The sequence below is a fragment of the Ceratotherium simum genome, chromosome 30 (genome assembly GCF_057802395.1).
Source record: "Ceratotherium simum simum isolate JZ-2026a chromosome 30, ASM5780239v1, whole genome shotgun sequence".
Classification (NCBI taxonomy): Eukaryota; Metazoa; Chordata; class Mammalia; order Perissodactyla; family Rhinocerotidae; genus Ceratotherium; species Ceratotherium simum.
The window spans coordinates 70,210-90,677 of NC_141929.1; the positions used below are offsets into that span (position 1 = coordinate 70,210).

Sequence of the window (20,468 nt, forward strand, 5' to 3'; positions counted from 1 at the left end):
CTCTGATCACTCAGGAAGAGACCAGTCGTCCAGCTTTGGGAGAGGGATGTTCAAGGTAGACAGCACTTGGGCAGCATTTGAAACCCGTCAGCTTTAACATCTCTGCTTTGGATTCTGGCAAGGTTCCCGCATAAACATGCCTAGGGATAGTCAGAGGTACCATATTCTTTAAAAATTGATTAGAGTTGTGAAAGGAACAGAGCATAAAATATCTTGCTTATTTGCAAAAGATAAAATGCAAGCAAGACCTTCCTGTTAATTTTTTTCTGCTCATTCTCTTAGCTGTACTGTACGTTTGAATGCAGAAACAAAAAACTTGAATTGCCAAATTCTCTTTTCCTGAGATTGGTAAATTAACTTAAATGTCTTATTGAAACCTGTGGAGGAATGGTTAGCAGCTTTCATGATTTATGTCGTCCCTAAAAATCTGGGCTTTGATCTACATGAAAAAAAGTCCCTGTTTATATTACACATCCCAATAGGTTACATTTCCGATTCCTGAATGTGGGATATTATCAAAACAACTGAAAAGCCTGGTCATGGAAACTGGACCCTGTCACTTTGTCAAGAATTTGCCTCTTTATGAATTAACGACACATGAATTCTTTAACATTTTTGTAAAGAAAGAATGAGAAAGTGTGTAGTGTCTCTGAATGTGGCAAGATAGGGAAGTCTTGTTAGACCATATCCTCGGGTTCTTCTCTCGTGTTCAATAGGCCCAGGTGATAATCCGTGTAGTCAGGTGCAGCGCCGCTCCCCCAGGCCCCAGTGTTCCATCCTACTCTGACCTGTGCCCTCTTCAGGGGGTTCTGATGACACTGGTCCACAAGTGTTGGAAGGAGACATTGTAACATGAGAATATTCATCATCTTAAAACAAGGATTAATGGAGAGGAAAGTCTCAGGGTGTGTGTGCTCTGATGCACTGCTGTTGGGGTATGGCCGCAGTGACAACTGTGCTCCCAGCAGTCCCCACAATAGCTGTCTCAGACGTTTGATCTCCTGGCGCAACCACAGCAGCTGTTGACAGAGCTGGGAACTCATCGTGGTTCAGTGTCTTCCATCAGATTTTGTCGCTCTGACCCTCCTCTGCTTGCCCCATTCTCACTCCTATCCGCTGTGTTGATTGCTTTGTAGTTGTTTCCTAGGAGCCACTGTGTAACTCTGTTTCACAGTGTCTTTAGGGACCCACTCTCACTACACAAGTCACTGTACAACAGCCCCTTATCCTGGTGTAGCCCATGTTCATCCTCTCCAGTGGAGCTGTGAAGAACCCTGCTTAGTCGGAGCTCCTCTCATTCTCATGCTGCTGGGGCTGCTTACGAAGCTGGGCATCTCATCTTTGGTCATCAACATTATTCTTTTCATCGATTTTCTGAAGTCAGAGACGACTTTGTTAATAATGTGACACTGACTGTAACAGACACTTTTATGTATCTTCCCCAACAGCTCTGTGAAGTAGGCCTGTGATCCCCATTTTACAGGGGGGGACACTGAGGCTCAGAGAGGTTGAGTAGCTTCCTTCACTTCACACAGTTTCTTGGTACATTTTGAGTCTCCACCTGGAACTCCGTCTCTCAGGTGTGTGCACTTAGCTGGTGTTCCACTTTGTGCCTCTCTGCCAGCCTCTCCAAAGGCACACGCCCCATCCTGAGTCCATTTTCTGCTTGATGGCAGTCACCCTGCACAAACCGGCCCCATGCAGGGAGTGGACTAGTCGGGCATGGTCCTCCAGCTTACCCTGGGCAGGTTCTAGGTTTCTTGGGAGAGCTGGAGCAGTGGAAGATACTGACCATCACTCACCTGGAAGGTTTGTTATGTAGAAATACTCCACTGACTTTTTGCAGGTGTCATGTATTCTTTGTCTTCATTGCTCCTCTGGGCTTTCTCTTACAGTCCGTGCTGTGCAGTAACATACAGTACAGAGACTGGGGAACATAATGTTGTTGCCCTGCACCAAACGGTCACATTACTCATTTTTCTAATTATGAAAGAGTTACATACTGTAAAAAAAAGTCAAATTACCCAGATCTGTGTAGAGTAAAGTGAAACCTCCCCCATCCATCCCTTTCCCTGCAAACTCACTCCCCTACTCAGAAGGAACTATTGTTAAGAGTTTGCAGCTTATTCTTCTGGACATTTCCTATGAATTTATAAATACACATAAAGTATTTTTAACATAAATGACATAACTACATCATTTTGCAATTTGTTGTTTCCCAAACCATATATCATAGATGTCTCTCCTTATCAGTGCTCGCCACTCTAACTTAGTTTTTTAGAAGTTTTAGAGGTACTCCAAAGAACAGGAATACCATGATCTGTTTATCTCTTCTTTGATAGAGATGGGATTACGTCCAATTTCACTATTATACATAATGCTGCAGTAAGATCCTTGTATGGAGTTTATTACACTGCTATTCAACTGCTCAATTTTCCTTGTTTCCTCTTGGTCAGAGACTATGATATATTTTTAACAATTTTATGGGAATTATTATTGTTATTATTATTATTTTTTTGTGTGTGTGAGGAAGATCAGCCCTGAGGTAACATCCATGCCAATCCTCCTCTTTTTGCTGAGAAAGACTGGCTCTGAATTAACATCTGTTGCCAATCCTTCTCCTTTTTTTCCCCCAAAGCCCCAGTAAATAGTTGTACGTCATAGATGCACATCCTTCTAGTTGCTGTATGTGGGATGTGGCCTCAGCATGGGCGGAGAAGCGACGTGTTAGTGCATGCCGGATCTGAACCCGGGCCACCAGTAGCGGAACACTTAACCACTAAGCCACGGAGCCAGCCCTATGGGAATTATTTTATAGGGAATTTAATTTTATCACTGAATAAAGACATTTATGGGGAAACTGGACTTTAAGGTCATCCATCTCAGTATTCTGGAGAAAAATCATGAAGCTTAGAAGGTATGAGGCTTGCTCCATCACAATCTAACAAGTCATGTTAACAATTTAAAGTTGAATGTTTGAATAGCCACTACTCTCTCTGTTCAGAGGAAGAATGACTTTTTCTTGTCTAGAAAGCTTCTGACTCCAGGGGCTCTCACTTGTGCTTCAGAGAGGGTAAGATATTGGTGTTGTATCTGTTTCTCTTCAGCTGTAGGCTGCATCTTCTAAAGATCATAGAATTGAACATGGTCCAATAAATGTATATGAGTTGGGTCAAAAATTCAAAGGAACCCAAGATAGGAATCCATAACTTTGGTTCTTAATAAAGAATTTCCTTTGATATCCTCAAGTCTCTGTGATTACTGTGTATACATGAATGAAATATCCCTCTGTCCATTTCTTAAGTTGTTTCCATTGACTTTATGGATTTATCCTCTAATCCAGATTCTAAGTGTGAAAGAACATCTTTGTCCTTCAAAGAAAAGAAGCCATTGAAATTTGATTTTCTTTTAGCTCGCCATCCTACAAGTTTGAGGAATAAATTATCATGTAATGGTACAATGATTCTGAAATCTAATTTTTAATTAGAGGGGTGTAAGGGATGAATGAATGGTGGTTCATCCCCATGGTCAAGGGTATTGTACACGTGGACGTGTAAACAAGATTCAGGAAGCTGCTTCAGCCCTGTGACATCCCTGAGAACCACAGTGCAGGAGGATCTAGGCACACAGCCATCTGCCTCGATCTCCTGGGTTACATGTAGATCCAGGGGTCTTGAGAGTGGCGTCAGAGCAGCTAGCTTTTATCTATTTCCCCCCTTCCTTCTCTCCAGCTTATCTCAAACAGTCCTGACTATCATATTTTAAAGGCCAATTGTAGTTATTTACATGAGCTGCTTGTTCATTATTGCAGAGTAATAATCAGGCATACCATTAAATATCATTTAATCTACCTAATTAAATTTGTTGTACCTTTTGATTGATTAGAACACTAAAGTTAGTTCAGAGTTTGATATTCACCAAATGTGTTAATCTGCTTACAACTGCCATGTGCCTCATTCCTCTTAGAAGTGTATCTTTGGCCCATCACAAGATTTTAATGAATCAAATCATCATAAATTAAGATAATGTATTGTCTTTTGGATGATCGGGAGGCATATGGGTCCATTTTGGAAATATGCCCATCTTTCTTTGCTCCCCATGGGAAGTTTCTTGTCACTAGGTTTCCAGGTGGCTTGCACAAGCCCTAGGTCTATAAAGCTTGGTGCCTCTCCTTCTAATTGAGGTAGAAATAAAAGAGGTCAGAGAGACTTATTATAGTTTTGGTTTCGTGAAGTCTTCAATGAAGACCATCCATGCATATTGTTCTGGATAGCTCTCTGTTCCTAAGACTACTAGTTACTTTAAGGGCTTGTCTGGAACTGTCAATGGTCTGATATTTTACCTTACCTGCAAACGAATAAGTTAGCTACCATGGTCTTACAGATGCTGGCAAAAGATACGAGACCAGGGCCGGCCCTGTGGCTTGGTGGTTAAGTGCACGCGCTGCGATGCTGGTGGCCCGGGTTCGGATCCCGGGTGTGCATCGAGGCACCACTTCTCCGTCCATCCTGAGGCCGAGTCCCACATGCAGCAACTGGAGGGATGTGCAGCTATGGCATGCAACTGTCTACTGGGGCTTTGGGGGGAAAAAATAAAATAAATAAAATCTTTAAAAAAAAAAAAAAGATACGAGACCCATGGGTCAGAGACACAGGACTTAATGACACAGCAATGGCAGTGGCCAGAGTATCAACATTTGCACTGGTTCACTAAATCCCACTTCCTACAGGATGATACACAGTGGGCCAGGAGACATGCAGAGGGTTGCAAGAACTCAGAGCTTAAGGAACTCAAATCTTCGATAACAGGCAGGATGTCTGCTGACCTTTGGCCTGGGGAAGGGTGTTATTTTTATTATACTGGGGAGTAAGCAAGCCTGCCTTTTGCTCCAGAGGAGGCCACTATTTCTATCTTCCAAGGTTGTCAGCTCTACACACGTTCTTGAAAAGATAACCTGGTTTTACTGGCTTTCAAAGGTAAGCTTGAATGAGACTTCATCATCATTCCATTCTTCTGTTACCTTTATTGAGATTGTGCAAATATGCTCTTTTCTCTGTAAAGTTCACTAACTTTATTCATACATAAGGGTTGCTTTTGGTTTTATTTATTAAGTTAAAATTTTCTTATTAGAGCAAATGAGGAAACTATTATGGGTTGGATCTGAAGGTATGCTTTTCCAGGAAAAATGTGAAAGAAGATCAGTGCTCACAGAACTTTGCCACAAGGAGTTGATATCAACTTAAATGATTTTAATTTGAATACTGTTTTGTACAACCTTCTTCTATCTTACTTCATCCTCTCTGCTTCTTGTAACTCTCATATGGGCATGGGGCAGTTTCAGGGATTCACTGAACTCATTTACAATATTAAAATGGTTTTTTCTGTTGTGTTTTTTTTTTATTGAGGTAAAGTTAACATACAACATTAAATTAGTTTCAGCGGTACAACATAATGATTCAGTGTTTGTATAAATGTTGAAATGATCACCACAATAAGTCCAGTTAACATATGTCCCCATACATAGTTACAAATTTTTTTCTCTTGTGATGAGGACATGGCGTATTTCAAGGTGCAGAAGAATCAATGATGATGTCATACTTTTCCATATACAACTTGATGAATTTGGACATAAGTATACACCCTTGAGACTGTCACCACCATCAAGGCCACAAACATATCCATCACCTCCCAAAGTTTTCTCTCACCTCCTTTATTACTATTATTGTGTAGTAAGAACTCTTAGTATCTACACTATTAGCAAATGTGATGTATGCTATACAGTCTCGTTAGCTGTAAGCACTATGCCATATCCTAGATCTCCAGAACTTATTTATCTTGATTACTGAAACTCTGTATCCTTTGATCATCAGCTCCCCATTTCTCCATCCCCTCAACCCCTGGCAACCACCATTATAACCTCTGCTTGTATAAGTTTGACTATTTAAGATTCCACATATTTGTATTTGCCTTTGTCTGTCTGCCTTATTTCACTTAGCATAACGTCTTCTAGGTCCATCCATGTTGTCAAAAATGGCAGGAACTCCTTCTTTTTTCAAGGTTGACTAATATTCCATTTCTTTATCCATTCATCCATCAGTGACATTTAGGTTACTTCCATATCTTGGCTATCGTGAATTAGCTACAATGAACATTAGAGTGCAGGTATTTCTTTGAGACTCTGAGTTCAATCCTGTGGGCATATACCAGAAGTGGGATTGCTGGATCATATGCTAGTTTTCATTTTTGGAGTAAGCTCCATACTGTTTTCCATAATGGTTGTACTAGTTTACATTCCCACAAGGGTTCCTTTTCTCCACATCCTCAGCAACATTTGCCATCTTTAGTTTTTTTGATAATCGCAATCTTAACAGGTGTGAAGTGATAGCTCATTGTGGTTTTGATTTGCATTCCCTGATGATTAGTGATGCTGAACACCTTTTCATACACCTGTTGGCCACTTGTATGTCTTCATTAGGAAAAGTCTACTCTGGTCCTTTGCCCATTTTTTAAATTGATTTATCTTCTTGTTATTGAGCCAACACGAAAAAAGAGAACAAGATTTCCAGGCATTCTGGATGCTTCCCAGTTGATGCAGATGGTTTTGTATTTACAGTGGTACCAAAAGATCATGTTTCATGCTTTTTCTTCAGCTTGTTATAAGACCAGCAGTAGCTGCGGCATGGCAGATAATTGGGATCTTCTGGGTTTGGAGGTTTACAACATAAATGAGTGGTAATGAATTTTTTATTATTCCAAGGAAATTATTGAGATCATAGTCCATGGCATCCAAGATTGATAGGTGTAGGAGGAAATTAAGGTGAGGATCGGTGATCTGGCACTACTTCTGATCATGAGGCACAGGTATCTACTGTATGAGTGTTTGAATAAAAATATTAGAGATCAGGAATTTGTGGTGGGTGAATATGTTTTCTGAATTATTTACTTTTGAACATAACCATTTGCATTATGTGAACATCTGGGATATGGGAGTAAGTCGTTAACAGGGGATGGTTGATAATATCACTATTGATTTAACTTCTATGAACACCAAGTGGTCAATGGATTAAGCAAATGAGTAATCAGAAAACACAGAAATGGTAGGATTTGGGATTTAGTAAAGGACTGGGGACCGACTGTCCTGAGAGGGAGTGCCAGGACTTATGTGGTTGAGAGTGACAAGGACAAGAAAAGAATAGAAACACACTCAAACAAGGAGGGGGTATTAACAGGATGGAGGAGGAGAAATGATCTAGAGTAGCCTTGAGTTTTGACCTTGAGCTTTCTGTTCTTGATGCAAATCTGCCTGATGACATCCCAGGACACAGGTCAGATCTATCCCCAGAGGATGGGGGGGGAGTACAAAACAGCCAGGAAAATTGTCCTAAAAAGGCAGGCTTCCTTTATCATTTGACTCAATTTCATGATTTACTTTTGTAGGGTAAGAGGAAAAGAAGGATTATAGCCACGTCTTCACAGAGGAAGCAGCATAACTGTGGGATCCAGTCCAAACCAAAGCCTGGTTTAAACATCTCCATCCCTATGAGGATGTCTAGTGACATATTCAAGAGGCCGGTTACTAGAATTCCATCCCATCCTGGCAATGAAGGGTCTCTGGGAGGACACCTTGGACCAGCCCCACCAGGTCTGCTGGCCCGAGAGACCACAAGGACTCCAGGCCTGCAGCAGTGCAGGACAACTGGTAACTCCTTTCAAGCTTGCCAAAGGGTTGCAAAACCTTGCACCTAGTCACACAGGTGAATCCCTTCCAGGTGTGCTTGCAGGTGGTCTGCACTCCAGGTCCCATGCCCACTCCTGCCAGTCTTCAGATTTGGCAGGGATGATTCCAGGAGCTGATCTGGGCATTCCACAGCTCCACTGCCAACAATTTCTGGCGACTGAGGAAGGTATCAGGAAGGAGGAAAGGGCAGTGAAGATCACAGGAGAGAGACTGGTGATAGCACTGATGGCGGACAGACTTGCTAGTGAGGCAGAGAAAGTGAGGGGCCAAGAAGGCCGTCTTGACAGCAGATGAAATGAAGCAGGCACCTCAGTGAGGTGTCTTGGCAGCGTCCCTAATGTTTTTGTGCTTTGAGCTCTTGAAACTTTGAAATATAACAATACGTTTCTTTTATTAAACTCTGCTGCGTGACAGAAAATATAGACAGTGGTTTCTTTCTGAGGTGAGAGGTTGAGTTGCAGGTGAGGAGTGAAAGATCTTCCTTTTTCATGCTGTTCTCTCATTTTCCTTTACTATATACTTTATTTATTTGTACTTTCAAGTCAGCAGCGAGTTATCAACGTCACAGGATGATTCAGTTTTTCCCCATACAGTCACAGTAAAACCTACTTAAAGTGGATTATTCTTTTTGTGTAATATTCCAATAGATTCCAAAATATTATTTCAAAAGCACTTCGATGTCTATGTTCTCAAATTAGATATTTACTTCTAGGTCTCCATTTTTGTGTTCCTTCTTGCATGCTACTTCAGAGTTGCATCTAAGGAAATACCAGATTTTCCTCAGTTTTTTAGATCCATACGTGTTGGAAATTTGATTCATGAAGATGGACATGGCAGCTGGGGGATTATGCTATTATCAAGAGACCATTTTTCGGCATCAGTAATCTCACAAGAACTCACTGCTTGTTGAGATTTAATTGACTATTTGAGGAATCAAGCTTTCGCTATTGGTACTTCTCTTTCTCTTTGGAGGGGAAGTATTGCCTTCCTAGTCTTTCCATTACCAAACCACTTTCCTGGGTGGCTGTGCCCTGTCAAGGAAGGGCCTGGGATGCCGGGAACCAGGATTCATCCTCAGCTTCTGCCTGTCCTGAGAATGCTTCCCTGGCAGAGTCCAGCCTGTGTGTCTGGGTGACACTTGCAGCCATCAGAAAGGAGGCGATAACTCACAAGTGCCAAGCGATTCATCTGGCTCTTGTCTTACAGGGTGTTTCCAAGGGATGAGGTTCAAAATGCCACTTGGTAACCCTTTGAAAGCTCCTGGTCACAGGGTGGGTTCTCGGTGTGAGCTCAGAGCAGTGTCTATTCACCACCAGATGGGAAGCATTTCAGTATTTTAATTGGTAAGGCTGTGTTCATGCACGACCATGGATCATCTGTTCCGTGGCATTTCCTGCTGGACCACCCCACACCCCTGTCATGCCTCATCTTTCAAAGCTCCAAACAGGGTTCACAACCCATCAGGTGGTTGTAATGTAACCAAAGCACAAGACAGAGGAAAAAAACACAACCACCCAAGGGTGACACACTTTAATGGCTCGGGCCAAATTGCCCCATTTGGACAAGTTGGCAACATCAACACTGAGTATGTAAACTGGAGGACTGTCTAAGACCATGGACCTCAGAATGACACGGCCTCAGATGTCACCTGGACAGCAAGGGACAGTGTGGGGTCACTCACTGGTCAGGATTATGGTCCCTTATCCTGGCAAAGTAGAGCTCACCCGGGATCCATCAGGCCAAGCCAGGGAGGAGGCTGGGAGCCTTCTAGGGAATTTCTGCCCTAAAGGGAATTGCATAAGGAAGGCAGGTGTGCTGAAAATCCTGGTTCACAGAGAGCGGTCGGTCGTGTTTATGGAATGAGGCCCAGTGGTAGACTTAAAGCTGCGTCACAGATCTTTCCCATTGGATACAAAACAGCAGGAAACAGAATTCACAGTCCTGGACAAGGATGCCAGCAGGATTCAATTCTAGGTCAGTAGTGAACATGGAGGCACTAGAGGCGTATCAGGAGGGAAAGTCCTGTCTGCCTTTAGTCCATTTGCAAATTACCTTTTCGGGCCTTGTCCTCTCCACATGCATGTTTTGATCTTTTTACATTGTTTTCCTCACTTACAGCTGATGCAATTCCAGAGATTGAACTAGAAAACTACAAGTTCCTAAAATTTGGTCAAAAGAAACCTCAACAAGAGAAGCAGAAAACATTCCTTCTTCCTCCAGAATGTAGAAAGGCACCCCCTGCCTATGGCACGACCTGGTCCTGGGTAGTGCTGTTTTAAAGACATCCACATTTCAGTGGTTGTTGCTTTGCCTGTGAAAGTACCATCAACCTTCAAATCCCAAGAGAACGGGCCGGGGACCGTGTCCGCCCCTGGAGCAGCTGAATGATACTGAAATGAACTTGTCCTCGGAGTTAGGGGGAATTGGGAGTGATGTCACTAGCCAAAAAAGGGGCTGGTCTTTCTCCCTTCTCCAACATACAATAAGTTGATGACTCAGAAGAGTTCTTGATTCAAGGAGAAATGTGAGATTCTGTGTCTCACTCACACGCCTACAGAAAGCCACAGAACCACACCACAACTCCCAAGCTGTAAAGGGAACAGGACTTTAATATAATATTCAAATATGTCATTTATTATTTACAACAAATAACCACTGTCTCTCCCCAATGGGTGAGTAGGTGCTGAGGTAGAGATGTCAGGGAGCTGGGATGGGGTCATCCCTTCTCTCTTGGGCTTCAGGGGACCCTAGGAATCAGCTTACAATGCTCCCCTTCCCATCAAATGGGAGGAGCTGACCCTGTGCATCGCAAGCATCCCAGCTGTGTCCCCGCTGCTGAGGATGGGGCTGTGATCGGCCACTGGTACGGGGTTCGGGGTTGGGGCCTGGGGGCTGAGTAGAAGAGTCGGGTTATCTTGCGTGGCCTCCCTCAGAATCATGGCCCCCCACCATGTCCCCACTGCACTGGGTGCTTCAGACCCTGTGCTCAGTGCTGTCAGCCACCAGTACCCCATTCGTCCCTGCCACGTGAGCCATCATTTAGTATCACCTATTTCACAGAGGGGGAAACGGAGTCTCAGGAAGCTGAAGAGAGTCACCCCAGTCACAGGACTGGTCAATAGTGGAGCTGGGATCCCAGTGCCAGCTATCCGACTCCCCAAGGCCACGCTTAGCCCAAAGCCTTACTGAACCCCTAGGAGTCAGTCACCTCGGCCCAGACACTCACTCACCCCTGACCTTGATGATGGCCGGTTCTTCTTGGCCTTGCGTACTCTGCAGGCCAACTAGGTCTAGCGCTCTGGCTGGCAGGACAAGCTGTAGCTACAGGACAGAGAGGCACCTGTGAGCCTACCAGGAACCACACCTCAGGGGTCCCCCCACTGCCTGCCCAGCAGCTGGAGTCTGGGTGTCCCAGAGATCACCATGTAATAAGGCCGGGGGATGAGTGGGGCACCATGGAGACAGGCTCTCTGGACTGGCCAACAGGGAGAGTCCACCCCTGCCCTCACCCAACTCCTGCCCGGCCTCACCTCTCATTCTCATTGAGCAACTCCATGTCCTGGAACGAGGCCCCAAATCGCTCCCTCGGGTTCTAGGTTGTAATTCTTGGCAGCCTCCTGGAGCAGCAGGGTCTTACTCATGACTCGGTATTCCTGGGACCAGAGGGAAGGAGAGGATGCAGACAGGGCCTGGGTGGGGGATGCTGCAGGGGTCTTGTTGGAGGTGAGGAGTGGGGCAGGGGACCAGTCCTGGAAACCATCCTTCCCTCCAGTTCCATCCAGGATCTACCAGTTCTCAGAATGGGAATAATCAGCCCCTCCTCCAGGAAGATTTCCTTGATGCCATCCTCCCCTCAACCCACCTGCCAATTGGATGGGTCTCCCACTTCTCTGGTATCAAACTCTTCCATTCAATGTAAGATACAGTGGGTGGAGCCAAGGACTGTTCTGCTCAGAAAGTCTCTGATTTCCACCTCCTTCCTCTCCCCTGCAGGGAGTGCCACAGCTGCTCCTCAGTCCTCTTCTCAAGGTTGATCCCATTCCCCTGGAAGGTAGACAGCCAGAGTCCATCAGACAAAGACCCCTAGCCTGTCTAGCTCCCTATGCCCACCCCTTCTCATGTTGCACTACTGCCAGGTCCCCAGAGGGGGCCGGGCACGCAGAGAAAACAGGACTTGGACCTAGGCTTGGCTCTGGGCTCCAGAGGAGGAGGACATGGGGGTGTAACTGAGGGACCTGGCAGCACAACTCTCTCTGATGACAGACTTGGAGGCTGAGGCTTCAGGCAGAGGGGACTGCTCAGGCACTTATGTGCTGCCTGACTTGGAGGGGCCCGACATCTTTCTCCCTTCATAGGCAACATGGGAGTTACAGGCTGAGTCCAGCTCTGATAAAACCTCACGCAGCTCTGCCATCAGGCAACTCTGAGCTTCCCCAGCCTGGGTAACTGGAATGGGTTTCTCTGGCGGAAACTCTGTTCACTCATCGCTAAAATAGGCCTGATGCCCCAGCTCCCAGGGGTGGCTGCAAGGCTCTCATGAGAGGAGATGTGACAAGTGCTGAGAACTCAGAGCTCAGTTCGGGGGCTCCCGCATCCCAAGGCTCAGAATCCTGGTCCTTCCTGCCTAGTCCTCAGGTGCACCCACCTCGAAATAGTCACCCATCGCCAGGTGCAGCATCAGCAGGTCACTGAGCAGAGTTCCAAGATAGGGGACAACACCCTGTGACATCGGGGTGTGGGTGGGATGAACCTTTGCTCTCAAGTCGACCCCATGTAGACCCTCTCCTGAAAAGTCCCCACCCTCAGCCACCTGGCCCACCCCAGGGTTCCCACGAGGAGCAGCCTAGGACCCTCAGCAGCCTCCCGTCAATTCCTACTCCCTTCACACCCCAAGAACGCCACACTCCTCCTCCTCACCTCCCAGGGCCGGCTTCTGGCAAATCACAGGGTGTGCAGTCCCTTGCCCTCCCCAAAACAAACTCATCCTGCACCAGCTCTTCCAGGCCCTCCTCTTGGTCACTTCTACTGGGGGATTCAGACACTGTGGCACCAAGATGAAGGGCCCTCATCTTTTGATTTGAGGCCTCCAGCTGAGAGCACAGAAACCCTCCCACACAGGCACACTAACCTGCTGCTGCTGCTGCTTCTCCTGCACTCTCTGGGGGTTGCTCTCTGGGGGAGCAAACGTGGAGGGCCCCTCCTGTCAGGGTCGAGGACAGTGTCAGTGAGGCCATACTCCCCTCACCCCATTTCTCTCCAGCACCACTGGCCTCCGACACTGGACATCTGACTTGAGTCAACTGGTACCAATGCCATTCCATCCTCCAAGGTCTTGTGATTCCAGAACAAGCCCAGCTCCAACTCTCACTCTGGGTGTGAGCTTGGGCTTGTGGCCTGGCCTCCTTGAGCCTGTTTCCTCATCTGGAAAGTGTGAGAACTCCGGCTACCACACAGGTTCTCATGAGGACTCAGTGTCACAAGACTGTCATCATTGTTCTGGCCCTCACCCCTCCAGGTGGAGTAGGCAGAAAGCTCCCACATTCCTTTCCTCCCTCTTACCTCAACACCACCCTGTGAGGCCTGCACCACACAATCACCATCCCTCCATTTCCCTGATGAGGAGACAGAGGCCCAAACATAGGCAGTGTGTTGCTCAGGGGCCCACAGAGGAGAGGCCGCTTGCCCCTCTCAGCCAGAGGCCCTGTTCCAACATCCTCGCCTAACCCCCTGCCCCACCACTGACAAGAGTCCTGTCCCCTGAGCTCTCAAAGCTTGGTCCTGGGCTGAGTCATGGATGGAGAGGACGGGGTGTCTTGGGAGTCTGGTTGAGTGGCTCCTGCCTGGCCCAGTCCCGTGGAGTGTCTGGTCCCCAGGCTGGGCCAGAGGCCATGCCAAAGCCTTCTCCTCCCCAAGGAACCCCTCAGGACATTCCCCTGCACTGAATTTTTTTTTTTTTGTGAGGAGATCAGCCTTGTGCTAACATCTGCCAATCCTCCTCTTTTTTTGCTGAGGAAGACTGGCCCTGGGCTAACATCCATGCCCATCTTCCTCCACTTTATATGGGACGTTGCCACATCATAGGTCGACAAGCGGTGCGTCGGTGCGCACCCGGGATCCGAACCGGCGAACCCTGAGCCGCCACAGCGGAGTGCGTGCACTTAACCGCTTGCGCCACAGGGACGGCCCCTGAACTCTTTCTTTATCCACTCAGGAACTGGACCCCCAAGGTGCCACCTCTGATCAACAGAGAAGGGGATGACAGGACATTTTGATTCCCCGTTTACATGAAGCTCCTAAGGTCCTTTCAGCAGGATCCACTAAGAATCCATCAGTTGCCTAGACGCTTCTCATAAGCCACCGGGGGCATATGTCATTGCCAACCAGGCACTCAGGTTAGACTCCTGTGGTTGACTCAAGTGAAGTGACTGCTCTAGGGGTCCAGTGGGGAGTCCCAGAATGCACACACATCTCTCACCTGAGGATGAGCAGCCTGTTTGTCCACCTGGGCCATGGGAATCCTCTGCCACGCACACCCCTGGGGCAGGCAGGGTGCAGCCCCTTGGAGATGTGGTGAAGATAGAAGGAGCAGCAGGGTCCTGGCTTCCTGAGGATAGGTTTAGTCTGAGGGCTAAACCCACCCCAACCACCCAACAGCCTGGAAGAAGCTACATCCAGCAGGATGGACATACATGGAAGCCAGAGACCTGTTGATGGCGCCAGCTCGGCAACTCCTCCTGGAACAGCCCAGCCAACACCATTGTGTCCCATGACCAGGGCCTCCCGCCCACAAATGGCTCCCCACCTGCCCATGGGCAGAACAGATCCCTCTGCTTGTTAATCTGGATGAGAACGGGAATGTTTCAGAGAAAGTTCAAGGGAGAAACTATCAAAACCACAGCCTGCCCAGCATCCCTCCTCCGCACCCCTCCTCTCTTTCCAGACCCCCAGCCTCCACTCTACCTTGATCATCAGTTCTCTGCTCAAGGACTTGTCTTGACTATTGAGTTCCTTAAGATTTTCAGGACTCTCTCTCAGGGGAGGGGAAAGAACGAGGGATAAATTTAGGAATAATGTGAGGGGTCTGAATGCAAATCCCTTTTCTTTGCAAACCCAAGAGATTCAAACTGCCTGAAGGAGTGTTCTCATTGGGCTCCTCTGAGCGCTAAGGTCTCATGGTACTGGGAGGGGGCCCTCCTGTTGGTCACTGGGGTCTCCACTCCCCAGCTCTACAGAGCAGCTCTGTTTTGACTGCTTTGAGTTTCAACTGGGCATAGAGTTCTGTTGCTATAAACACTTGAAAATCTCCAATTTGGCTCAACTTAGTACCTGACACTTAGGGAAGCCAAGTCCTGAAGCAGAACTGGTGCACTAAGGACCCCGGGAGGTTTAGAGACCCCCTGCCGAGCCACAGGCCCTGTCCCCAGCATTTGCTGCCTCCCAGGAGTTCCCAGCTGACTGAGGGGCCAATGGCAGACATACAAGAGATCCCCCATCCACCCTGGTCCTCCTATGGAGAGAGGCCTACCCACCGGGAAACTTCCCCCGTGTGTTCTTCAGGTGGCTTGTGAAGGTTTTCTGCAGAGCAGAGATGACAGTGCAGGATGAGAAGAAGTTCTTCATGATCTCGAACTCCTGGGGAAGGGAAGAGAATGAGCTGTGAGGTGGGGCACTGTAGCCCAGCTTGCTCTAGCTTCAGTACCCTTCTATTTAAATCTCCCCTCCTGGATGAGACAGATGCTCAGGGAGTCCCAGAAGGGCACATTTAGGACCCAAAGAGTAACACTCACAAGGAGCAGGATTTTAGCTCAACCCAGGGAAGGAGCCAGGTAGGAAGTGAGCATCCTCTCACTGGGACCTGGAGTTAAAGTCAGCGTGCTCCTGGCAGGAAGGGCCTAGGGACTGTGCAGGGGCTTAGACCACACACTGCAATCCTGGGAGCTGATAAATGTGGAGAGGCAGTTCCCAAGGCTTCAGAGAGGGGCTCCACTGGGCCTCCCACAGCACACCTGGGCCACCTGGATCCAGCGCTCCACCACCCTCACCCTGTTCTGGGCTGTCATGCTCGGGTCCCCAAGGCAGGGGGTGATGACGAAGCTGGCCACCCTTCTGACGTGGTCGACGGTGGCCTGGACGTTGGGTGTCTGGTGCTCATTGCCGGGCTTGTTCCTCTTGCCCCAGGTGGAGCCCAGGCACGGAGAGGGCACCACCTTCTGGAAGAGCTCCTGGAGAACAGGGGGAGTGTCACTGAGCCCTGCCACACCCCAGGTCTGTGTCCACAGCCCCAAAGTCCCACACAGGAGTCACAGTTTAGAGCTGGAGCTCAGAAAGCTCAGGATGTGGCCTGAGCCTTGTGAGAGTCCCTGGCTTTTCTTCTCTGTCCACTGAGGACACCCAGCACAGGATGACCCAGGACCCAATATTGGCAGGGAAGGGAGAGGGGCATTTGAACCCAGCCCATCCTGGCTAACTCCAAGCTCCAGATGGTGGCTCAACTCGGCTCATCCCAAGGGGGCATCTTCCAATACCCTGATCCCCCCTCTGGTCCCACTCCACATTCTGATGCACATCCCCGCGTGGCAGCTACACCCACAGGCCTTGTCTGTCTCCCTTGTAGTGGAGTACACATCAGGCGTCTAATAAGTCCTGAGGCTGTTGAGCCTCCTGAGCAGACGGTTGGGCCACCAGGGTCCAGGCTGTACACAGTGAGCCCTTCCCTGCACAGATGGGCCAGGGCCCACCCAGCTTTCCGTCTCTTCTACCTCATGGAGTTGGCACAGTCACTCTGTGTAGCAGATCCTCTTAATGTCCACCTCCACGGTCTGCAGGTGGACAGCAAAGGCTTGGGTGTTCAGAAAGTTGCCCAGGTCTTATGATTGGTAAAGGATGGAGCCTGGATTGGGGCCCAGATCATAGGAGTCTGGATCAGGTCTGGGGCAACGATAGCAGAGGGAAGGCCTGCCCCACACCACCCTGAAAACCCAGCTGCTCACCGCATCCATCATGGTAAACTGCTCCACCACCAGCTTAGGAGGGAAGGCCGTGAGATTAAGCTTCTCACGCTCCTTAAGAGCCACAGGTGGAGATGGACTTCTCACTAGAAATGATGGTCCAGGTGACTCCAGCTAAGCAGCTCCCACTCCTGCTGGAGCCCATGTTGGCCCTTGCTCCACCTCCAACACTGCTGGTGGAGGGGACACTGGCTCCAGTGCTAGAGGGGGTGGTGTCAACGGAGCTGGAGCCAGCTCTACCTCCACCACTGCCCACTGCTCTTCTTCTGCCGCTGGCTGGAGCTCTGCAGCTGATGCTGGAGTGGGATAAAAAGAAAGATTCACCCACATAGCTGACTTTCCATGTGTCCTTCTAAACACAGGAAAGATCCCACTCCCTTCCAGGAATACCCAGCCTGCAGTCCCCCTTACCATCTGGCTCTGCCTCAGTGGCCTCCAGAAGCTCACACCGGACAAGGGTAAGAGGGTCACGGCAGCTCATCTCCTAACCAGGCAAGGTGACATTCATGTACATCCCCTTTAGCTTAAAAAAGGGACAGCCCAAGTCTGGTCCCTCCCTAGTTCTAGTCCAACCCCGTCATCTCAAGCTCCTGAGTGTGGAGACCCTCTGCTCCTGCTCTCATCTCAGAGCAACACTGGAAAGTGTGGGTGGCCTCATGTACCTGCCCCTTGTCTAGTGAGTTGGTGGAGTTGAAACCATTGGGCAGCTACTCGACAACCTCCTGAGTGGAGTTCTGCAAAGACTGCCTGGGAACTGGACCAGAAGGAATCAGGGGCTGCCTGCACACTGCCACTGGGGCCAACCGCCAAGAGAATATCTGTTCCTCAGTTCAGGCACAGAGGGGCATCCCTGCAAAGAACTCTGGTCAGGGAGGGAAGGAGATGAATCCTCTAGTGCTCGGTAACAATATGAGTAGAGGAGCTCACATTCTCATGCTGCCAGGCATGGCCTGAGGTATGAACATGACCTAGGTGTTAGGTTTCCGACACCTAACAACCAGCTTCTGCTCAGGAATGACCTGCCCCTTATGTCCTGCCTTCTCTCCTCCTCACAGACACATGCACACACACACACACAGACACATGCACACACACACACACAAAGAGGGGCAAGGGGTGTGGGGCTGATCAGGTGGGATCACAGCTGTGCCCTGGCCTGCACTAGCCTATCCTGGGCTGCCCCGTGTTACCTTTCACTGCCTCCTGCCAAATGCCCAGAGGCGTCAAGAGTTAAGGCTGAGCCAACATCGCCAACTACCAAAAAGATTCTCTTTCTGGGAATTTTTGAGCCCAGATCCTCCAAAAGTTGGGAAACAACAACAAAACATCTTTGCCTGTTGACTGTCTCCAATCAAGTGAGCTGGATGGGGCAATGTGGGTGCCTGGTTACCAGAGTTCTAAGATCTGTTGAGGTCTATGACCCCACGTCATCTCTTGAACTGTACACAATGAGACCACATAGCCCTACCCACAGGTCCCTGGAAACCTAACTAGGGACCTAGTTTTGAGGAGACAGAGATGAATGCAAACCTCCTTTTCCTTACTATTTCTTCATCCTGGGATAGTCCCTGTGCCTCTCAGGTCCTCCCCAGTCTCTAAACCTGCACCATGGGAATCAGGCTAGAATCTACTTCCTAGGGACATCACCCGGTGTATATGAGATAATATCTATTACCCCTGTGGGCTGGGGTGACATGTACCTAAGGCACAAACTTAGAGATGGAAGAATAAGAAGGAGGGGTGGCAAGTAGAACAGAACACCCCTCAAAACAGGGCTGGGCTTCAAGAATGTGATATTGGCACAGTCACTTCCAACTTGGCCTCATTTTCAGGTCAACACCATGAGGGGGTTGCAACTATTGGAAATTCAGATATTGCCATCCTGTGGCATAAGACCATTCAATTGTTTCCTGTTTTATGGAGAATGAGACCGAAGTGCCTCATCTTGGCCTATGAGGTGGGCAGCCTCCACAATGGTACCCAGTAAGCCCCACCCATGTTATACACATCCCCGTGGAACCACAAAGAGTTTAGTAACTGGCTTCTGAACATAATAAGAGCCAAAGTGATGGGATGTCTTTTCTAAACTTTAACTACAAAGGTCTCTCACTTTCTCTTACTCCCTCTCTCATGTGCCATCTCTCTCTCTCACTCTGTCAAATCCCTGGAAGTGAGGAATCAAATACCGGTGTATTGGGGCTGCCCAATGTGGAGGCACATTGAGGAGAGAAGCAAGGGAGTGCCTGGGCCAACAGACAGAAAGGAACTCAGGCTCTCAATACAAAATGAATCCTGAAGGCTGAGAGTGAACTTGTGGGCCAGTCCTCCCCTAGTCGAGCCTCAGTTGAGGCCACAGCCCCAATCTGTTAAACTCACTGAGACAGAGGCACCCAGCTAAAACATGCCTGATTGCTGATCCACAAAAATTGTGAGATTGTCAACATTTGTTGTTTTGAAATGCAAGGTTGGGGCAATGAAGTCAGAGAGGGAAAGGTAACTGACACAGCCTACCAGGCCCTGGCCCTACCTTCCACCCCAGCTCCTGTTCTCTCCTCCCAGGCTCCCTCCAGCCACACTGGCCACCTTTCTAACCTCTTCTGGCCAAACTCACTCTTGCCTGCAAGATTTTGCATCAGTCGCAGCTTCTCTCCCTGACACACTGCTCCCAGACTCGTGCAGGGCTGGCTCCCTCCTGTCATTCTGGTCCCAGCAAATGTCACCCCAGTGAGGGCTTTCAGACCCTCCTAATCAGTCCCCCACTATCACCCCCTCACAGCCCCCTGCTTTATTTTCAGGGTAACACTTGGTCTTTTCTTTCGCACATCTTATTTCCATGCTTTTGTCCTTCTCTCCTCCATACTGAAACCTCTGGGATGGCAGAGACCACCTGGTCATTTTCAGCACTGCACTTGGGCCCTTCAGGGCACAGCACATATGAGACTGATTAATTCTCTATGGTGGGATGTCCTGTGCCTTTGGATATGTTAAACAGCATCCCTAGCCTCTCCCCAGTAGATGCCAGTAACATCCCCCCCCCCACTTTTGTGACAATCAAAAATACCTCTAGACTTTGCCAAATCATCCTGGGGTGTAGACAAAATCACCCAAGTTGAGAACCACTGATCTAGGATCTTTACCCAGTTTTCCATTAACGAGACAGTGGGTACCTCCTGATTGTAATAAAACCCATGCAATGTAATTTCATGGAAACACAATTAGAGTGAAATCGGAATGAACACAGCTGTGAGTCTATCCAACTGGATTAGAACTGATGATCTAAGGCAATGAGAAATGTAGAGCTGGCTAGTGGGATCTGAAAGTTTCCAGTCCAAACTGGAACTGTATATTCTTTATGCCTAGAGCCCTCGTCTGTAAAATAAGGACATTGTAATCACAGAAATGGTAATTAGATTTGAAAAGTGTCATTGCATCCATTGAAATTCCTTTTATTAACACCCCCCCAACATACAATATGCTTGGAAGCTGAAATATCTATATTTACCATTGGCAGTCCTAGGACATTTCTTTTAACATAAAAAAGAATGAAATCTTGCAACATATAATTAAGCATTAATTAAAAACTCTTTGAAACCTCCATATATTTGTGAATATTGTGAAAGATATGGTGTGCTTAATGATTCACTACACATGGTCCATTTTCCACACTTGTTTTTATGGACCCATTTTAGCACTTTAAGATTCCGATTCTCTAACCCTTCAAA

At 48.0% G+C, this 20,468-nt stretch overlaps 1 protein-coding gene across 48 annotated transcripts in view; it reads right to left on the minus strand.

The window, feature by feature from the left end:
• LOC101408564 (ral guanine nucleotide dissociation stimulator-like) overlaps positions 1 to 20,468 on the minus strand; it is a 196,883-nt gene that overhangs the window by 17,965 nt on the left and 158,450 nt on the right. For 7 of the 48 annotated variants that reach the window (XM_087419665.1, XM_087419639.1, XM_087419638.1 and 4 more), the window contains 9 exons: positions 15,268 to 15,370; positions 14,699 to 14,768; positions 14,428 to 14,577; positions 14,214 to 14,342; positions 12,867 to 12,938; positions 12,384 to 12,458; positions 11,601 to 11,782; positions 11,269 to 11,391; positions 10,328 to 11,059 (listed from right to left, as the gene is read on the minus strand). In XM_087419665.1, the coding sequence (XP_087275791.1) occupies positions 11,690 to 11,782; positions 12,384 to 12,458; positions 12,867 to 12,938; positions 14,214 to 14,342; positions 14,428 to 14,577; positions 14,699 to 14,768; positions 15,268 to 15,370 (692 nt within the window). In that variant the 3' untranslated portion in view covers positions 10,328 to 11,059; positions 11,269 to 11,391; positions 11,601 to 11,689. The other 41 variants (XM_087419645.1, XM_087419647.1, XM_087419642.1 and 38 more) reach the window with 38 other exon arrangements.